Raw genomic sequence first — 17,648 nt, 5'->3', positions numbered from 1 at the left:
CACACCGAGAGGAATAAGAGAAAGCATGAAGATAAATGCAAGATGAGAGAAAAGAGGTTTTCTCATTAACTAACTTTTTGTCAATACAGGAAATGAGTTTTTATATACAACAACATATAGCTGGATGGTATGTATTTCTGTAACCATATTAACTAACTTTCAAATTTTTGATTACACACCAACACTCTTGAATAATTAGATAGTCTATGAAATAAACGTGTAGATTAAAAGATAATAAATTCTTTAAAAAAAACAGTTTGGCAAAAACTTTCCTCGTACCCATGAACTTTTTATCAGCTAGCACTGACTGAATAAAATCCAATCTTAAACTATATAAACGTAATTGAAATTCAAAATACAGAACTAGAATCCAATATACAACTTTAGATAAACACGTAATTGAGTTTGTAAACGCAAAACTAAAATTCAATCTAAAAAGGGTGATAATTGGAATAGGAGAGATAAAAATGAGTATTTTTCTTTTTTAAAAAATGTAAGATTTTTTTTATCAGCAAAAAAAATAGAAGATAATTGGGGGAGAAAGATATAAGTTGTTATTTAACAAAATAGGACCAGATGAATTTATAAGATTAAGACAGAATTAATAAAATTTCTAAACTGATGAGTATAATAAAATACTTAACATCCGCATGTATGTTTTTAAACCCGTTATAAAATTTTCTTACCAGATTCTCAAAAAAAAAGAAAAAGAATTGTTATGATTTTGAAGGAAGTGATTATGAAATATAGCGTTTTGTATTTGAATAATATTGCGTTAATGCATGTACTCATTTTTTTTTTTGTTGGTTTATTAGTGAGCAAAATAGTGGAATACGTGATTTGGGCTTTCTATAAAGCATGAAAACATGGCTTGAGATCAGAAAAGGAAAAGAAAAATATAGCCGATGCTAAAGGCTGATTTAGGCCGTTTGATAGAGGTTTTATGTTTGGGAATTGGGTTGGGACTTTAGGTATTTTTGCATAGGCTAAGAACTCAAGTGCTGTAGAAGGAGAGTTGGATTGATTACTGCGAAATGCGAGTTTTGTATGGGTTTAAAACCAGTGAACCAAATGTCTCAATTATATATTTAGGGTATCAAAATCACAGTTCATCACATTAGAAAGATAAAAATTATATTTTAACTAAGATATAAGAAGAAAAAGAAGTTGAACCATTAAATAATAACTGTATGCTCAACTGTGTGAAACCTAACTGCAGAAAGTCCAAACCCCAGACAAAGGCACGAGCATAAGATGGTGTCGTAAAGTGTGTTAGATTTGGTGATTTATTGCGCCAATCGTGGAGATATCCTTCACAAACACTCATGCACGCATTGAGACGTGCCTCTGTGGACCCACGCGTCACCTTATCCCCATCACACACACACACACTCTTACCATATTTATCAAAAACGTACCCTTTACCGTGATTACTTCATCTGCATACCCTTTAAATAGGTTTGTTTTTATCGATTTTTGTTCTCACTCTAACATATAGTATTTGAATAATTGAATAATTAATAGTAATGTTATATCCTTTTATTATATTTATGTAAAAAAAAACACTATTTTTTAAAGGAAATGTTAAATTAAAAAACATCGTTGATTTACAGTGAACCACTAAATTTAAGTTAATTTAAATATACTGGTTATTTTCTTCTTTTTTTTTATACTTTTTTTGTTCATTCTACTAAAACCAAATTCTACACGCAAATGTAGTTAGTTGAGCAACTGAATTTTGGATATTATTATCCACAGCTCCTACCGACTCTGAGCTAGGTCTAATTCGAAGTATATGGCATTATGACAATGCAAATGGTTGGGGAGGGACACAAGAAGACATGGTATTATAATAAGTAGTGGTGGACCAGATGAAAAGGACACTGGTATGTGAGCAGATGCTGCTGCAAAAGCATATATGGGTCCAATCCGAGACTTAACTTAACCAAACTATGCCGCGTGGTGGATTAGCTAGATACTAGATAGATAGACATTGCAAAACAAGAGATCGAGGAAGCCATGGAGAACAAACCACCATATCAGCAAGCAAGTGTTAATTGACACAACATGTGCTAGAACAATCAAAAGGACAAAATTTAATTAAGAAAAATTCTTCTAGACTTATTTGTTCTTAATTATTTCCTATTTTTATGTAGTGAGCCTGAAAATATTCTCATGCATAGTATAGCATAAATATTCAGTTCAACTATTGCCTTTCTTTTTCATCTTATTTTAACTTCTAGATTAACTTTTTTGTTTTGAGTGGCTCTGGATGTATATGGAATCCAATTATATGCCTGTTCAACCATTCATGTACTCGGTACATTTTAGATCCGTTGAGCACATGGTGTTACTGTCGGTGCAGTTCTACCAATTACTTACACAAGCTTCAGTGTTATACTGTTAATTACACTGCCTTGGATTAATGCATGGCTAGTTATAATTTTAATAAGGAAGAAATGGAATTAAGTAAATTTGAGGAAGATATTTTTTTCTCTTCAATTTTTAAGTCATATTTTGATAAAACAAAAACATTAACTAATTGTTCTTGTAATTAATAAGATGACAATTACATAAAGTTGTCGTTAAATATAATTTAGTTTTTATAGTAAAAAAAATATAATTTAGTTTTAAAGGATATCGTTTTTCCCCTTTTTCGTTTTGTCATTTTCCATTGACAAAGTTGATAACAATATTTTTTTTCATAATGCCTCATTAAAAAGTGCAGTAGTTGGTTTGCCTGTTTTACACATTATACCAATCCTGTGTCGGTAGTTATAAAAATCCTAAGTGGACTTTTCTGTCCCGCTATTTTTTCCTTTACACATTAGTAGTACATGATAACTGGAAAAGCTTTAAAGAAACTCATTTAAATTCGAAAAATTAATTTCTAATTTTTTTAACTTATTTAATAACATTCACCATCAAACCTGCAATAAAACTATATAGGATAGGGATTATTTCAACTAAAGAATCATACTACCTTCCGCGATTGGAACAGGAACAATTACTTTTTCACCGCAAAACATCTATGAATTAATGAATAAATTTAGTGATAAACATTTCTTCTTGTTACTAATTTTGGAATCACAGAAATTTAGTAATATTTTATAAAAAATTACATAAAAATTATAATTGCACTTTTCTTATGATTTTTTTTTCTGAAATGAAATAATTGCATTTCTAATGTAAGAGGACAAACTCCCTTTTTCACTTTTCAGGTTCTAGCAACTGCCAAAGTGCTGTTTTTCCCCTCATCATCTCTATATCACTAAGCATATAAACAACAAGAGAACACTCCATAATATACTCCATAGTCCAGTGTGTGTAAGAGACAGAACAACAGATGAAGCATTTTGCCTTGGTGTTTCTTTTGGCCATTTTGGTCCCTCAGGAGTGTTTCCATGTCAGTGTGGAAGCAAGGGATGATTTTGTCAGAACTAGAGGCATCCACTTCACGCTGAATGGATACCCTTACTATGCAAATGGCTTCAATGCCTACTGGTTAATGTACACAGCTTCTGACCCATCTCAGAGATTCAAGGTTTCAAATGCCTTTAGAGAAGCAGCAAGTCATGGCCTTACTGTTGCTAGAACTTGGGCCTTCAGCGATGGTGGCTATAGACCACTACAATATTCCCCTGGCTTCTATAATGAACAAATGTTCACGGTAAGACCTAGTTTGATTTTTTATTTTTTTTTACCTTTTAACATGTCATTTTCTTGTTGGACGTGTTATGTTTGTATTTTTTATTTTGAATGTTGTCTGTGTGTTGTTGGAATGAAGGGGTTAGATTTCGTTGTATCAGAGGCCAGAAAGTACGGGATTAAGCTCATACTGAGCTTGGTGAACAACTACGAAAATTTTGGAGGCAAGAAGCAGTATGTGAACTGGGCTAGAAGTCACGGCCAGTACCTTACTTCAGATGATGATTTCTTTAGGAGCCCTGTTGTTAAGGGTTACTACATGAACCATGTCAGGGTTAGTACAATTGCTGTTCTCTTGCTTGGTAAAATTCATGTTTATGCAGATTAAAGCCTTGAATGGTGAAAATTGCTTCCTTTAACCTGCCAAGTTCTTGTACTTTTTTTTGTCTATTCTAATTTTCGTTCCTTCAACCATGACCATCTAATCAAAATACACGTCAATAATCTTTTATTTATAATCACTTTTGCATATGTTCTGCTCATAATTGAATAATAAAAGTGCTACGTTAGTAAGATGAGAACAGGAAGATTGCATTTTTGGCTCTTGGGAAACATAATTTCAAGTTCTGATAATATGTGCATCTTCCACAGACTGTTCTCAACAGATACAACAGATTTACTGGTATGCATTACAAAGATGACCCAACAATCATGGCCTGGGAGCTTATGAATGAACCTAGATGCACATCGGATCCTTCAGGAAGGACTATTCAGGTCAAATATCTTCACTTGTTTGTTGCCCTTTTTCTTTTTCTTTTCTCTTTTTTCTTTTGACTCTAACCTCTAGCTTTTCCCCCTCAAGCATAGTGCTCCATTAAAATCTTGCACTAAAAATACCTTCTTTTTTTTTTTTCCGTGAAATGCACTAAAAATACATTATTCAATACTCCATTTAAATGAAATGAAACTTTCTGGAAAATGATTAGGACAAATTAACCTAGAGTGAGTGTCCTTGTCATGATTAGGACAAATCACGGGTTAATTTTCTGGTTCCATTCTCAATCACGAGTTGACTCGTTAACTTTTTTTACCTTTTTGTTTCGTTATAGGCGTGGATCACGGAAATGGCTTCGTTTTTGAAGTCCATAGACAGGAACCACTTATTGGAAGCTGGACTAGAAGGGTTTTACGGACAATCAACACCACAAAGAAAAACAATGAATCCCGGTTTCAACATAGGAACAGACTTCATCGCAAATAACCGAATCCCGGCCATTGATTTTGCAACAGTCCACTGCTACCCCGACCAATGGTAACTTTGTTTTTTGGACAAAAAATGTTAGTTTGTTAAAACATTAATTTGTTAGCAAATGAGAACTAGCTAGCCAACATTTCTCATCTTTTATTCTCTCTTAACCATCTAGTCCTCCTTATTATATCTTTCTGACCAATGATAACTCACTAAAATAAATTAATTCAGTTAACAACATTCTCAAATTCATGTGTTAATTAACGTATAATTTCAATTTGATTGCGTAATAAACAGGGTATCGAGCTCAAATATTCAATACCAGCTTTCATTCTTGAACAACTGGTTGAGTGCCCACTTCATAGACGCGCAATACCATATAAAGAAACCAATACTGGTGGCAGAATTTGGGAAATCATTTAAGGGTTCGAGTTCGTACGAGAGGGATCAGGTGTTCAATGCAGTGTATTACAAAATATACGCTTCTGCAAAGAGAGGAGGTGCAGCGAGTGGAGCACTGTTCTGGCAGCTTCTAACGGAGGGCATGGAGTCTTTCCAAGACGGTTACGGAATCATTCTTGGGCAGAGTTCCTCTACGGCCAATCTCATTGCTCGCCAGTCCCGCAAGCTGTACCTGATTCGGAAGATCTTCGCAAGGGTCGCGAACATGCGGCGATGGCAAAGGGCCAGAGCCAGAGGATTTTCTGGCTCCGGAGGTGGAAACGGAGGCAGATACATTGACAACTGAGAACATGTTTGGTTTGCAGTTTCAGGATTTTATCTGTTAAATTTACATTGAAACGCGCGTCACAGTATTTTTAACTGAAAAGCTTGTTTGTGTTGGGAAGACAGACATCTTTCATATACGAGTTTCTCTACCGAGTGTTTGGAAGGCGATGGAGGAGGGCCCACCGGAACCAACGGAAGACCTTGGAGATGAATCATAATGTTTTCTTATAACTACGTTGACATATGTTTTCATTGTTTCAGCTTCTCTCTTTTTTTTTTGTTTATACAGAGCAAAGCAGCTGGTAAGTTTTTCCATGGCGTCTACTTGTAGGTTACTCAACCTCACTTTAGTTTTTAACTTTGGAAAGAATGTTATTTGTGTTTAGTACTTGATATCTGTAGAAAAAGAATGCAAAACAAAGCGCAAATGTAAGTTTGAATCAAAATATGTTATAAACTCAAGTTTATACTAACATGATTTATGTTTAGATTTTTTTCTTCTTCCTCAATTTATGTTTGATAAAATGAAATTGTAATATAGCCTAATCGCAAATTTGAATGTTATGTGCCAGAAAGAATTAGACCGAACAATATTGAAGTCAAACATAACAATAGCCATTTTTTTAATGGAAGGGGCACAGTCCCCAAGAGATCAATTAAAAATCGCACGGAAACACAATGGAACATACATCAACTAAGCTGAGGCATTCGTTAAAATTAATTTTAACAAATGAATGTTAGTAAAATTAATTTTAAATGAAGTTAATTTTATAAAATTGATTTTGGTTCAAATTAATTTTAAAGTGACGTGATTTATATTTGAACAAGTTAAAAATAAGATTTGATATAAAATTTTGAATCCAATGCAAAAATTAGTCAAAGTTGTTTCTATTCCGAATCAATATTAGATCCATAATCAATTTTAAATTCTTCTCCAACATAAAATCAATTCTCTAACATCAAACCAAACACTCATTAAGATAGCGCTAGAAATAAATTGAGGAACAACCTCAAAGATCATTAACTGTCCATCTAGAGATAAGCATAGTTAGCAAGGTCATCTGCTACTTGATTCCCTTCTATAAGGGTATGCTGCCACGAAACAATGCCACTTGAGAATCCGATTCCACCATAAACTGATTCAAGAATCTACTCAAAGCTATCTTAACACCAAGCATAATTGCCCACGGCTCAGCAACAACAACTTGGCAGTAACCTACATCAGCTGCAAAAGAAAACAGAACATGACCATCTGAGTTTCGAAACACTCCACCAGCTGCAGCCCTTTTTTAATTGCTATTAACGGATCCATCACAGTTCAATTTGAACTGACCATCAGAAGGCTTGATCCAGCAAATACTCTAGCTCACCAACTTAATGTAGCCCAATCACACATTTCATCTAAAGGAGTTGTTATTATAGATCTTTTTTACTTAATTAACTAGTTACTTTTAAAAAATAAATTACATAAAAATCTATTTTTAATAGGATTATGTGTTTGTAGAACGTTATATTAACTTTGACGATAAAAAAATCCTTATCCTGTGAGCCTGATTCACTGAGCTGAGGCATTTGTTTGCAAATTCTGAGTAAGGGACTCAACACTATAGAGCATCCATATCACGTTCTCTTTTCTCCCCTGTAATGGGATCGCTTGGGTACCACATTAGTGGTGGTGAAGCCTCCCTATACCTTAGTAGGATCTAGTTCCAAAACAAAATCCATGCAAGGTTGTGCTAAATTATATTTATATTAAGTATCAACACTACTTTAAATAGTAAAAAAAATTGCTGCCATATACCACAAACAAGTTTTACGACAGTCTTAACAAATGATGATGCTGATTAATAGAGAAGACTTTTATAGGGGTGATTTGAATGACAAAACCGCATGACCTTTTCATTTCACCGTCATTTATAATTCCTTCAGACTCCAGAGCATGTTGTGGTACTGAACTTCATAAAGAAGCATCTAATTTGATGTCGGATTCAAATTATCATTACTTCAGGCAGCATTGTCCTAAACAATTTTCATTTGATTACTAGGCAACATAAAGACTTCAACCTTGAAAGAAACAAAATGAGATGTGCCATTATTGCAATGTTGTACACGTCTTGAAGTTCTAGTCGTCTTGAAGCCAATGACGAATCACAAATAAAACAAAACCTATGCAAAGTCCCGCAGACCCCAAAACAACAATGATTCTAACCCACAGAGAAGATACAAATGCATCCATCATATAACCGTTCCATAGCCAGTACCATAAAATAGAGGAAATGGACCCAATAGCAGCTCCAACAACCACTTGGCTCACCGTATGAAGCTGTTGCACCACCCTCAGGTACGACTGAAACATAGAACATGCATAAGCGCAACTGATGCTTACAAATATTTGTTATTATGATGATACTATACTCAAATTCAGAAATTTCCATGTCATGCACAAGGGAATTCTATAAACAGCTTCAGTCGGCTAGAGTTACGGAATTTTCCATTTACCATAAAAGGAAAATATTTATTATTAATTCCTCTATGATTTCACTATGCTGGGATAATGTACAGTGTGACAAAATGCTAATTTATAAACAGCTTACATAGATAAATTTTACACTCAATACACGTTTACTGCTCTCAGCAAACCAATGATAAAGGTATTCATGTCTGACCTAATCACTCTTACTACCGGTATAAAAATCTATTAATCTAATACACATTTAAACACCTACTCTGAACATTTTCCAAGATTTTTTGCTTTTAACAATCGATAATGATTACATTGAACAGACCTTTGTGTTTTTGCTGCATGAGATCAAAGTACTTTGAAAACTAAACATCAAATAAGTTGTCAAATGGAACATGCCAGGCCTCAGTGTTGTAAGTATAGAAAAGTATTCAGTACTTATGTAATGATGCACATGCACCTAATGCAAGAGGTATAGTAGATATGGAAATTGAGATAACCACTTTTAATGGATCAAATGGAAAAGCTGAAGAAGATATAAGGTCAGTTGAGTGGTTAAGAAAAAAGGGAAGGAGGGAAAGGTCACGGGTTCAATCTCACTTGTTAACAAAAAACTAACAAACTAGCAATATTAACATTTGCCGATCAAAAACAAAAATTTGGAAAAGCCGAAATTTGAGGTACCATTGTACCAATGAACAAGGAATAAAAGCTATACCAACGACCTAAAAGGCTAAAGCGGAAGTATTATACACTTACCAAAAAAGAACCAAAGGTTAGGACCAATCCACTGATGGCAATGGTGAATCCATTTAGCCCAAGCCATTCTACACCTGTAACATTATAAGAGAAACAAACAAACAAAATTTCATAATGAAACCATATAATTCTATTTTTGTGTTAAAAAAAACAAAGAAATCTAAAAACATCAGCACCTACATGAAGTAGAAAGAAAACAATTCTAATTATAGAAAAAAAAATAAACTTTTGCTTGCATTTGAATCTTCCAGATGATTGCCATGGCAATCTCTTTTTTTTATTGTTATCACTAAAGAGGAAACAAAGATGATGAAGTTTTTCATTTCATGAAGCAATATTAAAACAAAAAAGCAAACCAGAACTTTTAATGTTAACAATATAGAAGATTGAAGATATGTGCTAGAGTACATTTAGTAAAATTTACAAACACCAATACTATATCAGTTCCTTTAACCAGAACTTTGATCTCAATAACCTTTTGAGATTCCAGAACAATGAGCATATACTAAAAACAGAAAGCACTTAATGTAGTGTTATGTTCTATCACTTTATCAGTGCTACCTTAATTTTCTCTTCATAGTTAACAATGGATGCTGAAAAGAATACGTAAGGATATTCATGCAAGTATCATAGAACTAAGATTTGCGAACCACTTCTCTTGGTAATTTGTTTTTGAAAAGAAACAACTAGTAAGAGATATTACCTGACAAAATAACAAAGAAGACAGTAAAGAATATTGATTGTGCATGTGACGATGGCATCCCAGGGTCAGATTTCAGGGTTGAAGGTCGTTCCTGATTCAGTATACGTTTGAGCAAAACAGAAAGCATAGCATTCAAAACAGACCCTGCTGTAAACCATAAGGCTTCTGCATCATGCCTCCAAAGAATGAAACTGCCAAAGAGGGCAGTTACTATCCATTTGCTCTGTAAACAATACCACCAAATGCGTTAGCTTATATAGTTAAACTTTAATGTTGACTTAATTTTACAATGAGCACTTTTTAAGATGGGAATTCAAGAAGATTAGTGAAATTTCAGTTTCAATACAAAACTCAATTTTGTAAATCTAAAAGGTTTATCTTATGAAAAGCTCGTGAAAGAATTTTTTTTTATACATACTATAACTTTGGTAAACAATAGCACTTTAAAGGAACCTTGATCATGGAGGCAAACATCCTATAATCAGATATGATGATTAGGAGTTCCAAAATTGCTCCAAGAAGGACAATGAAGTCTTATAACATTATTACCCTATGCATTGTCTGAAGAACATACATAATAAACTTAGAATATTATGGGAGAATCTGTGAATGATTCAAATATATCAGTGACAATAGTAGGTTGCAAGCAACTTGGTGGGACATCTTCTCAAAAGCAAGATATATCTAATATGCAGCCAGTGACCAGAGCAGGGTATACTGTATTTATGAATGTGCAGCAGCTTCATGCGCTTAAGGCTATTTCCAAAGGGAATGCACCAGGTGATTATATTATAGGACTCCGGGAATAGCAACATTGTTAGATTGCTATTATTTCTGGTCGTTCATATTAGTTGTTCTACTGATTGGACAATAAGCCATAATGCAGTAGGCTCTTAAGGCTGAGTATGCCTAGCAAACAAAAAAATTTTAAACATGGATTTGTATTCTTTCCTCTTCTTCAATAACATGAGACAGATCATACAGTCTTGTTAAAAAGAGAAAGACAACTTTTTGTTTCGATATAACTAAGTAATTAACTAGTGGATCCTCTTCTCAATCACGGGCTCACGGTTAATCCCCTTGTATGATAAAAATTGTATATTTTACCTCTTGCAACAATATTTCAGTTCTATTAACATTCATTGCTTATAAAAAATTCCATGCATTCTCAGTAACCATGTCGAAATAAACCTTGAACATTGAAATAAATAATATAGGAAATTTTCCTAGAAGAGTAAACATTTCCTCTCATGTTAAGCAAAGGAGGGGGGGAATCATATGAGTGGAAATTCAGAACTGTAATGATCAAAACATGATTGGAAGAGGTTAGGGAGGATTACGAACCAGTCGATTGAGCTTGTATTCCACCTCAGGGGACAAAAACTTGAACCGAAACGGTGATGAGCCATCGATGAAAGCTTCTTGTTCAAACACTTGGATCGTTTCATCCCCCTTTGCATCTCTGAAAGCAGAAGTTCCCACGGATTCATCCATGATTTTTGATACCCAGAAAGAGTTTCTTCCCAAAGCAGGCTTCCTTGGAACAAATCCGCTACAAAGTAATGATCTTGAAGGAGAAAAACGATCAGCAAACGAAGTGTTTTTCAAGTGTCTTCGTTTAAGTAAATTTGACCCTAGAACAATAGAAGAGGGACCGTAGCAAATTGTGGTTGCTGCCGCCATGTGAGAGGGTGGCGCTCCAATAGTCCATGACTAAAACGAGAGATTCTTAACTGCTATTTATTATCTATGAAGGAAGATACTCCACGGAAAGTTCAAAAAACGAGTTCATTCTGTGTCCACAATTCCAAAACTCTAAGGACAGAAAATTTTCCTTAAATAAAACGAAAAAGTTTTTTCTTTCCAATCAGATTATATACATCTGGTTTAACCGGGTATCTCTGGAACTAATTCGTTGAGGTACATCTATTTAAGGTAGTCAAACTTGTTTAACCCAGCAGTTTTTTTTTTTTCTTTTTCTTATGCGCAGACCTGTATCTAATTTATATAAGATAAGATCACATGTTAATCATGGAACACGATTAGATGATACATTTATAAGCAAATTATGTATCATTTTTTAATAAATAATATATATAATCATTTGATTTTTTTAAATAATTATTTTAAAAATCATATAAAAATATTTTAATTATTAATTATATAACAATTGAATAACACTAAGAACACACTCTTTTTAACTGATTCTTATATTGAAAATTACTGAATCATGCAGATCATTGAATTGAATAAGATATCAAATTTACAAAATTTTATGATTTTTAATATATATATATATATATATATATATATATGTGTTACCCACACTTCCCTGAGAAAAATTATAATACATGTTTATTATGTTGGAAAAACTAGAAGTCAGAAGTACAAAACAGAAAAATATAACACATATTGGAGGTTTGTTGTGTCGTGAAAAATCACTGTCTTGAAAGCAAAATTCGACTAGACCTTGATGTAATCTAGTTTGCCGACTGCTCCCCAAGGTTAACACAACGAGCCTATGAACACGTGCACTCGTGGCCTTAGACTATGGAAATCACAGAACAATTGCCCAGAATTTTAGAAGTAGATAATAAGACAAGAATTGAAAATTATTTTCTGCCCTTGCAAGACTATGACAGTCCTCTTTTAATATCAAAACAATGAAAAACATCTTTTTCTTTTCCTGTCCACAAATCATTATTATTAGCTACACATTTAACAAATTGACCGTTAGAGAATTGTTAATAAAGTGGAGGTTATGCTATTTGGTTTATAGCTAATCAAGAGCATTAAAAAAAAGGAAATATTTGTTAAAAGAATAACAATCAAAACTGATTAAAATTAGATAGGAAATTTGGGAATTAAAAAAGGAATATTATATTTCCTATGTAGGACATTAGACACAATTGTGGCTTCAGTTTGCCATTGTCCAACAATCCCCCACCAATGGTAAAGCTGGAGTTAAAAAAAAAACAATTTCTGGACAAAAGAGAGAGTAACATTTAAGTATCAATATCATAATGATTGAATTGATACATAGTGAAGTAAGGCAACAATTGTGTCTAGGTAGTGAATTACTCTTGAACTACCAAGTTTTCAAATGAGACCTTTACAACACATGTATTTCTCTAATATTTGTGATTTCCGCGATATTACAAACCAGCGTTTTTAATGGTCATGCGCACACCTTGGATACTAATGAGAGCTCTAGAAAGAAAGTCTAATTCTTTCATAGAAGGCGACCCACCTTCACTCTCACGAAGTTGAATCCATCAAGTGCGTCTCAAAAGCACCACCAAAGAGGCTATGGATTCATTAAGAGCAAAAAATTCTCATCTTTCAAAATAACAAGCGGTGAGTCCATCAAGTCCAATTCATATGGACCACCTAATAATTAAGGCTATGCACTCATTAAGAACTGAAAGTTCAACCTATCCACAATGTATTACCACATGTCATGGAGATGAGAAATGTAATACAATAGAGTAATCATATGGTTTCGTTTGACCATTGATGGTATCCACCATACTTTCCTCAACACAAAGGCTTAAGCCCCATCCCCCTCGACGATTCAAGTACAACTTTCTTTGTTAGACCTTTAGTGAACAGATCTGCCAAGTTGTTCTCTGATCTAACAAACTGTAATGAGATCACACCATTTTTTAACAATTCTCTGACTGAACTGTGTCTAATGCGTATGTGTCTCCTTTTTCCATTATAAACATTGTTCTTAGCAATTCCAATAGCTGCTTCAGAGTCACAATGAAGAGAAACTGGTATAGACCGTTTCCCCCACAATGGCACATCTGCCAACAAGTTTCTCAACCATTCAGCTTCTTGACCTGCTAAATCAAGAGCAATAAATTCTGATTCCATAGTTGAACGTGCTATACAAGTTTGCTTGGAAGACTTCCATGATATGGCACCTCCACCTAAAGTAAAAACATATCCACTAGTGGAACTTACTTCATCATTATCAGTAACCCAATTTGCATCACAAAATCCTTCTAACACAGCAGGAAATTTATAAAAATGCAAACACCAATCCATAGTACCTTTAAGATACCTGAGTAAGCGACGAAGTGCAGTCCAATGTTCATTACCTGGATTGTGAGTATATCTGCTTAGTCTACTCACAGCATATGCTATGTCAGGTCTAGTACAATTCATGAGAAACATAACACTCCCTATGATTTTAGCATATTCAGTTTGTGAAACACTAGAACCATTGTTTTTCTTAAGATGTATGCTAGGATCATAGGGATTTCTCACAGGTAATTCATCATAACAGTTAAATTTTTTAAGTATCTTTTCAATATAATGTGACTGACACAAGGAAAAACCATTATCACTTTTTCTCATTTTAACTCCAAGAATCACATCAGTTTCTCCTAGATCTTTCATATCAAAATGAGAAGATAAGAATAATTTGGTCTTTTCCACTACAGTCACATTAGTACCAAAAATTAACATGTCATCAACATATAAACATATTATCACACATTCTTGTCCAAACAATTTAGAGTAAACACAAGTGTCAGATGAATTCACAATATAACCATCACTTACCAAAGTTTGGTCAAATTTTTCATACCATTGTTTGGGAGCCTGTTTAAGGCCATATAATGATTTTCTCAACTTACACACTTTGTTCTCTTGACCTTGAATCACATAGCCCTCAGGTTGTTCCACATAAATTTCCTCTCTCAAGTCACCATTAAGAAAAGCTGTCTTTACATCCATTTGATGCACTATAAGTCCATGAATAGCAGCTAAAGCAACAAGAGAACGAATTGTGGAAATTTTAGTAACAGGAGAATATGTATCAAAATAGTCAATTTCTTTCTTTTGTGTGTAACCAACAACTACTAATCTAGCCTTAAATTTATCAATGGTTCCATCAGTTCTTAATTTCTTTCTAAAAATCCATTTGCATCTAATTGGTTTACTTCCCTTAGGTAAGTCAACTAAATCCCAAGTATGATTAGACATGATAGAATCTAATTCACTATTAATTGCCTCTTTCCAAAAGTTGGCATCAATGGAAGTTACAGCCTCATTATAAGTTTTAGGATCTTCCTCAATGAGAAAAGTAGATACAAAAACATCATTTATTTTATCGACATCATTGTTTTCAACCACGAAGGCAGTAACAAAATCTGGTCCAAAACTACTTTCTATTCTCTTCCTTTTACTTCTTCTAGGTTCATTAACTTGTTCATTTGTTACAGAGGAAGAAGTACGCAAATGTAAAGGCACTGAAGTAGTATTACAAGAAGAAATCAATCCATTAACATGTTTTGTTAAAGGAAATTCTTGTTCAAAAAATTCTGCATTTCTAGATTCACAAATAGAATTATCATTCAAACGCAAGAACCTATAAGCAGCACTATTTTGAGCATATCCAATAAACACACAATCAAAAGTTTTGGTACCTACATTAGTCCTCTTGAAATCTGGTAGAGCTACCTTAGCAAGACATCCCCATACTTTTAAAAAATTTAAATTTGGCGCAAATCCTTTCCATAATTTATAGGGAGTTTTATCTAGTCGTTTATGGGGAACTCTATTTAGTATATAACAGGCCGACAAAATGGCTTCCCCCCACATTTGGGTAGACATACCAGAACTTAATAACATAGCGTTCATCATTTCTTTAAGTGTTCTATTTTTTCTTTCCGCTATGCCATTTTGTTGAGGAGTATAAGGGGCACTAGTTTCATGGATAATCCCATTCTTTTCACAAAAATTCTTAAGAAAAATAGTTCCATATTCACCACCCCTATCAGACCTAAGTCTTTTAAATTTACGATCTAATTGGTTTTCAACTTCTGCCTTATATTTTAAAAACATTTCTTCAGCCTCATCTTTTTTCCTTAGAAGATAAACTTTGGCATATCTAGAAAAATCATCTATAAAAGTAATAAAATATGCTTTACCTCCTCTACTTACTGTGTTTTTGAAGTCAGCCAAATCCGTGTGAATTAATTCAAGCAGTTCCGTAGTTCTATTTTTGACAGGTTTAAAAGGCTTCTTTGCATACTTAGCTTCCACACATATAGGACACTTAGAAAAGTTATTTATATCTAGCACATTAATTAGATTCATATTTCTAAGCTTCTTGATAGAATTCACATTCACATGTCCTGGTCTACCATGCCACAAATTAACATACTCAGCAATGTAAACAAAACCAACAGATGATATAGCATTAGATGTGTTAGGAATGGTGTTTAATACAAATAAACCATCAGCTAAATATCCCTTCCCCACAAAGTTCCCATTTTTAGTTATTACTACTTTGTCAGCTTCAAAAACCAATTTTAATCCAGCTCTATTTAGACAACTACCAGAAATTAGGTTCCTACGCAGAGAGGGAACATACAAAACATCACTCAAAGATAATGTTTTTCCCGAAGTAAGTTTAAGGAGAATCTTTCCTTTACCAAGCACTCCAGCTGTAGCTGAATTTCCCATGAAAACACATTCTCCGTCATCAGCATCCTCAATCTGGTGAAAAAGCTCTTTGTTGGCGCATAAGTGTTTAGAAGCACCGATATCTAGAATCCAGTCCACCTTGTTGTCGACCATGTTTGCCTCCACTACCACAGCAGCTATCACTTCTTCATTTTCTGCTAGATGTGCTTGAGGAGCATGTGGTGCAGCAGGTTTCGAGTTGTTAGATTGTTGTCCCTTCCTCAGTTTGCACTCATAAGCTTTATAACCTGTTTTGCCACAAACATAGCACTCACCCTTTCTTTTCTGAATCTTGTTATCACCTTTGTTGATATTAGTGTGTGTTTTCTTTTGTCCTTTTTTCTGAAATCGTTTTTCTTTTCCTTTTGACCTGTGTTGATCAGCAAACTCAACAACATTAGCATTAACTGAATTTACAGAATATAAAACATGCTTATCTTTAATTCGGTTGGCCTCCTCTGTCTTCATATGATTTATTAATTCTTGAAGTGACAAGTCCCTCTTCTTGTGTTTCAGTTGGTTGCGGTAGTCACTCCACGAAGGTGGAAATTTTTCTAGAAGCACATTAGCCTGCAATATCTCACACATCTTCATTCCTTCATTTAGTATATCACCAACTAGATTCTCATACTCATGAATCTGCTCCATGATTGGTTTGTCATCCATCATTTGGAAACGCAGCCAATTTCCTACCACATATTTCTTTCTTCCAGCATCGTCATCGCCGTAACGTTTCAGCAGAGTGTCCCATATTGTTTTCGCAGACTTTTGATTAATGAAAAGATCAAACAGATTATTTGTCATATGAGTTAGCAGATGACCTCTAGTAGTTTTGTTGTCCTTTTCATATTTCTTCTTTGCTTCTTCGTCAGCTTTCTTGGTTTCTGCAGGAAGCGGTGTGACGACAGGGGTGGCAGGAGTTTCAGGAGTAGATGATTCAGAAGCGTTGACATCAGCGGGAGGATCTTCAAATAGCACATAATCAACCTCTAAGGCTTCGAACAAAATCAACAGTTTTTGAGACCATCTCCTATAATTTGAGCCGTCTAGAGGTTCTATTTTCGACATATCCGGAATGATTTTTGATAGACTTTCAGCCATTTCTGTTTAGTACTTGATGCAAGGAAAAATAAAAATTTTTTGCTTTCAAATTTGTTGGAAAAACTAGAAGTCAGAAGTACAAAACAGAAAAATATAACACAGATTGGAGGTTTGTTGTGCCGTGAAAAATCACTGCCTTGAAAGCAAAATTCGGCTAGACCTTGATGCAATCTAGTTTGCCGACTGCTCCCCAAGGTTAACACAACGAGCCTATGAACACGTGCACTCGTGGCCTTGGGCTATGGAAATCACAGAACAATTGCCCAGAATTTTAGAAGTAGATAATAAGACAAGAATTGAAAATTATTTTCTGCCCTTGCAAGACTATGACAATCCTCTTTTAATAGCAAAACAATGAAAAACGTCTTTTTCTTTTCCTGTCCACAAATCATTATTATTAGCTACACATATAACAAATTGACCGTTAGAGAATTGCTAATAAAGTGGAGGTTATGCTATTTGGTTTATAGCTAATAAAGAGCATTAAAAAAAAGGAAATATTTGTTAAAAGAATAACA

At 34.0% G+C, this 17,648-nt stretch overlaps 2 protein-coding genes across 2 annotated transcripts; one reads left to right on the top strand and one right to left on the bottom strand.

Annotated features, from left to right (window-relative positions):
- Positions 1-3,226: 3,226 nt before the first annotated feature.
- On the top strand, positions 3,227-6,099 carry LOC114420337 (mannan endo-1,4-beta-mannosidase 7-like). The gene is made up of 5 exons (XM_028386258.1): positions 3,227-3,670; positions 3,788-3,982; positions 4,300-4,422; positions 4,758-4,960; positions 5,195-6,099. The coding sequence occupies exons 1-5, from the start codon at positions 3,347-3,349 to the stop codon at positions 5,643-5,645; spliced, it is 1,296 nt and encodes a 431-aa protein (XP_028242059.1). The 5' UTR covers positions 3,227-3,346; the 3' UTR covers positions 5,646-6,099.
- A 1,491-nt stretch (positions 6,100-7,590) lies between these two features.
- Positions 7,591-11,517, bottom strand: LOC114420329 (lipid phosphate phosphatase epsilon 1, chloroplastic-like). The gene is made up of 4 exons (XM_028386252.1): positions 10,894-11,517; positions 9,550-9,772; positions 8,847-8,920; positions 7,591-7,973 (listed from the first exon to the last, which is right to left on the bottom strand). The coding sequence occupies exons 1-4, from the start codon at positions 11,230-11,232 to the stop codon at positions 7,749-7,751; spliced, it is 861 nt and encodes a 286-aa protein (XP_028242053.1). The 5' UTR covers positions 11,233-11,517; the 3' UTR covers positions 7,591-7,748.
- Between the last annotated feature and the right edge of the window lie 6,131 nt (positions 11,518-17,648).

The sequence above is a fragment of the Glycine soja genome, chromosome 1, assembly GCF_004193775.1.
Source record: "Glycine soja cultivar W05 chromosome 1, ASM419377v2, whole genome shotgun sequence".
NCBI classification, from domain to species: Eukaryota; Viridiplantae; Streptophyta; class Magnoliopsida; order Fabales; family Fabaceae; genus Glycine; species Glycine soja.
This window is presented reverse-complemented; position numbering and strand designations above follow the sequence as displayed.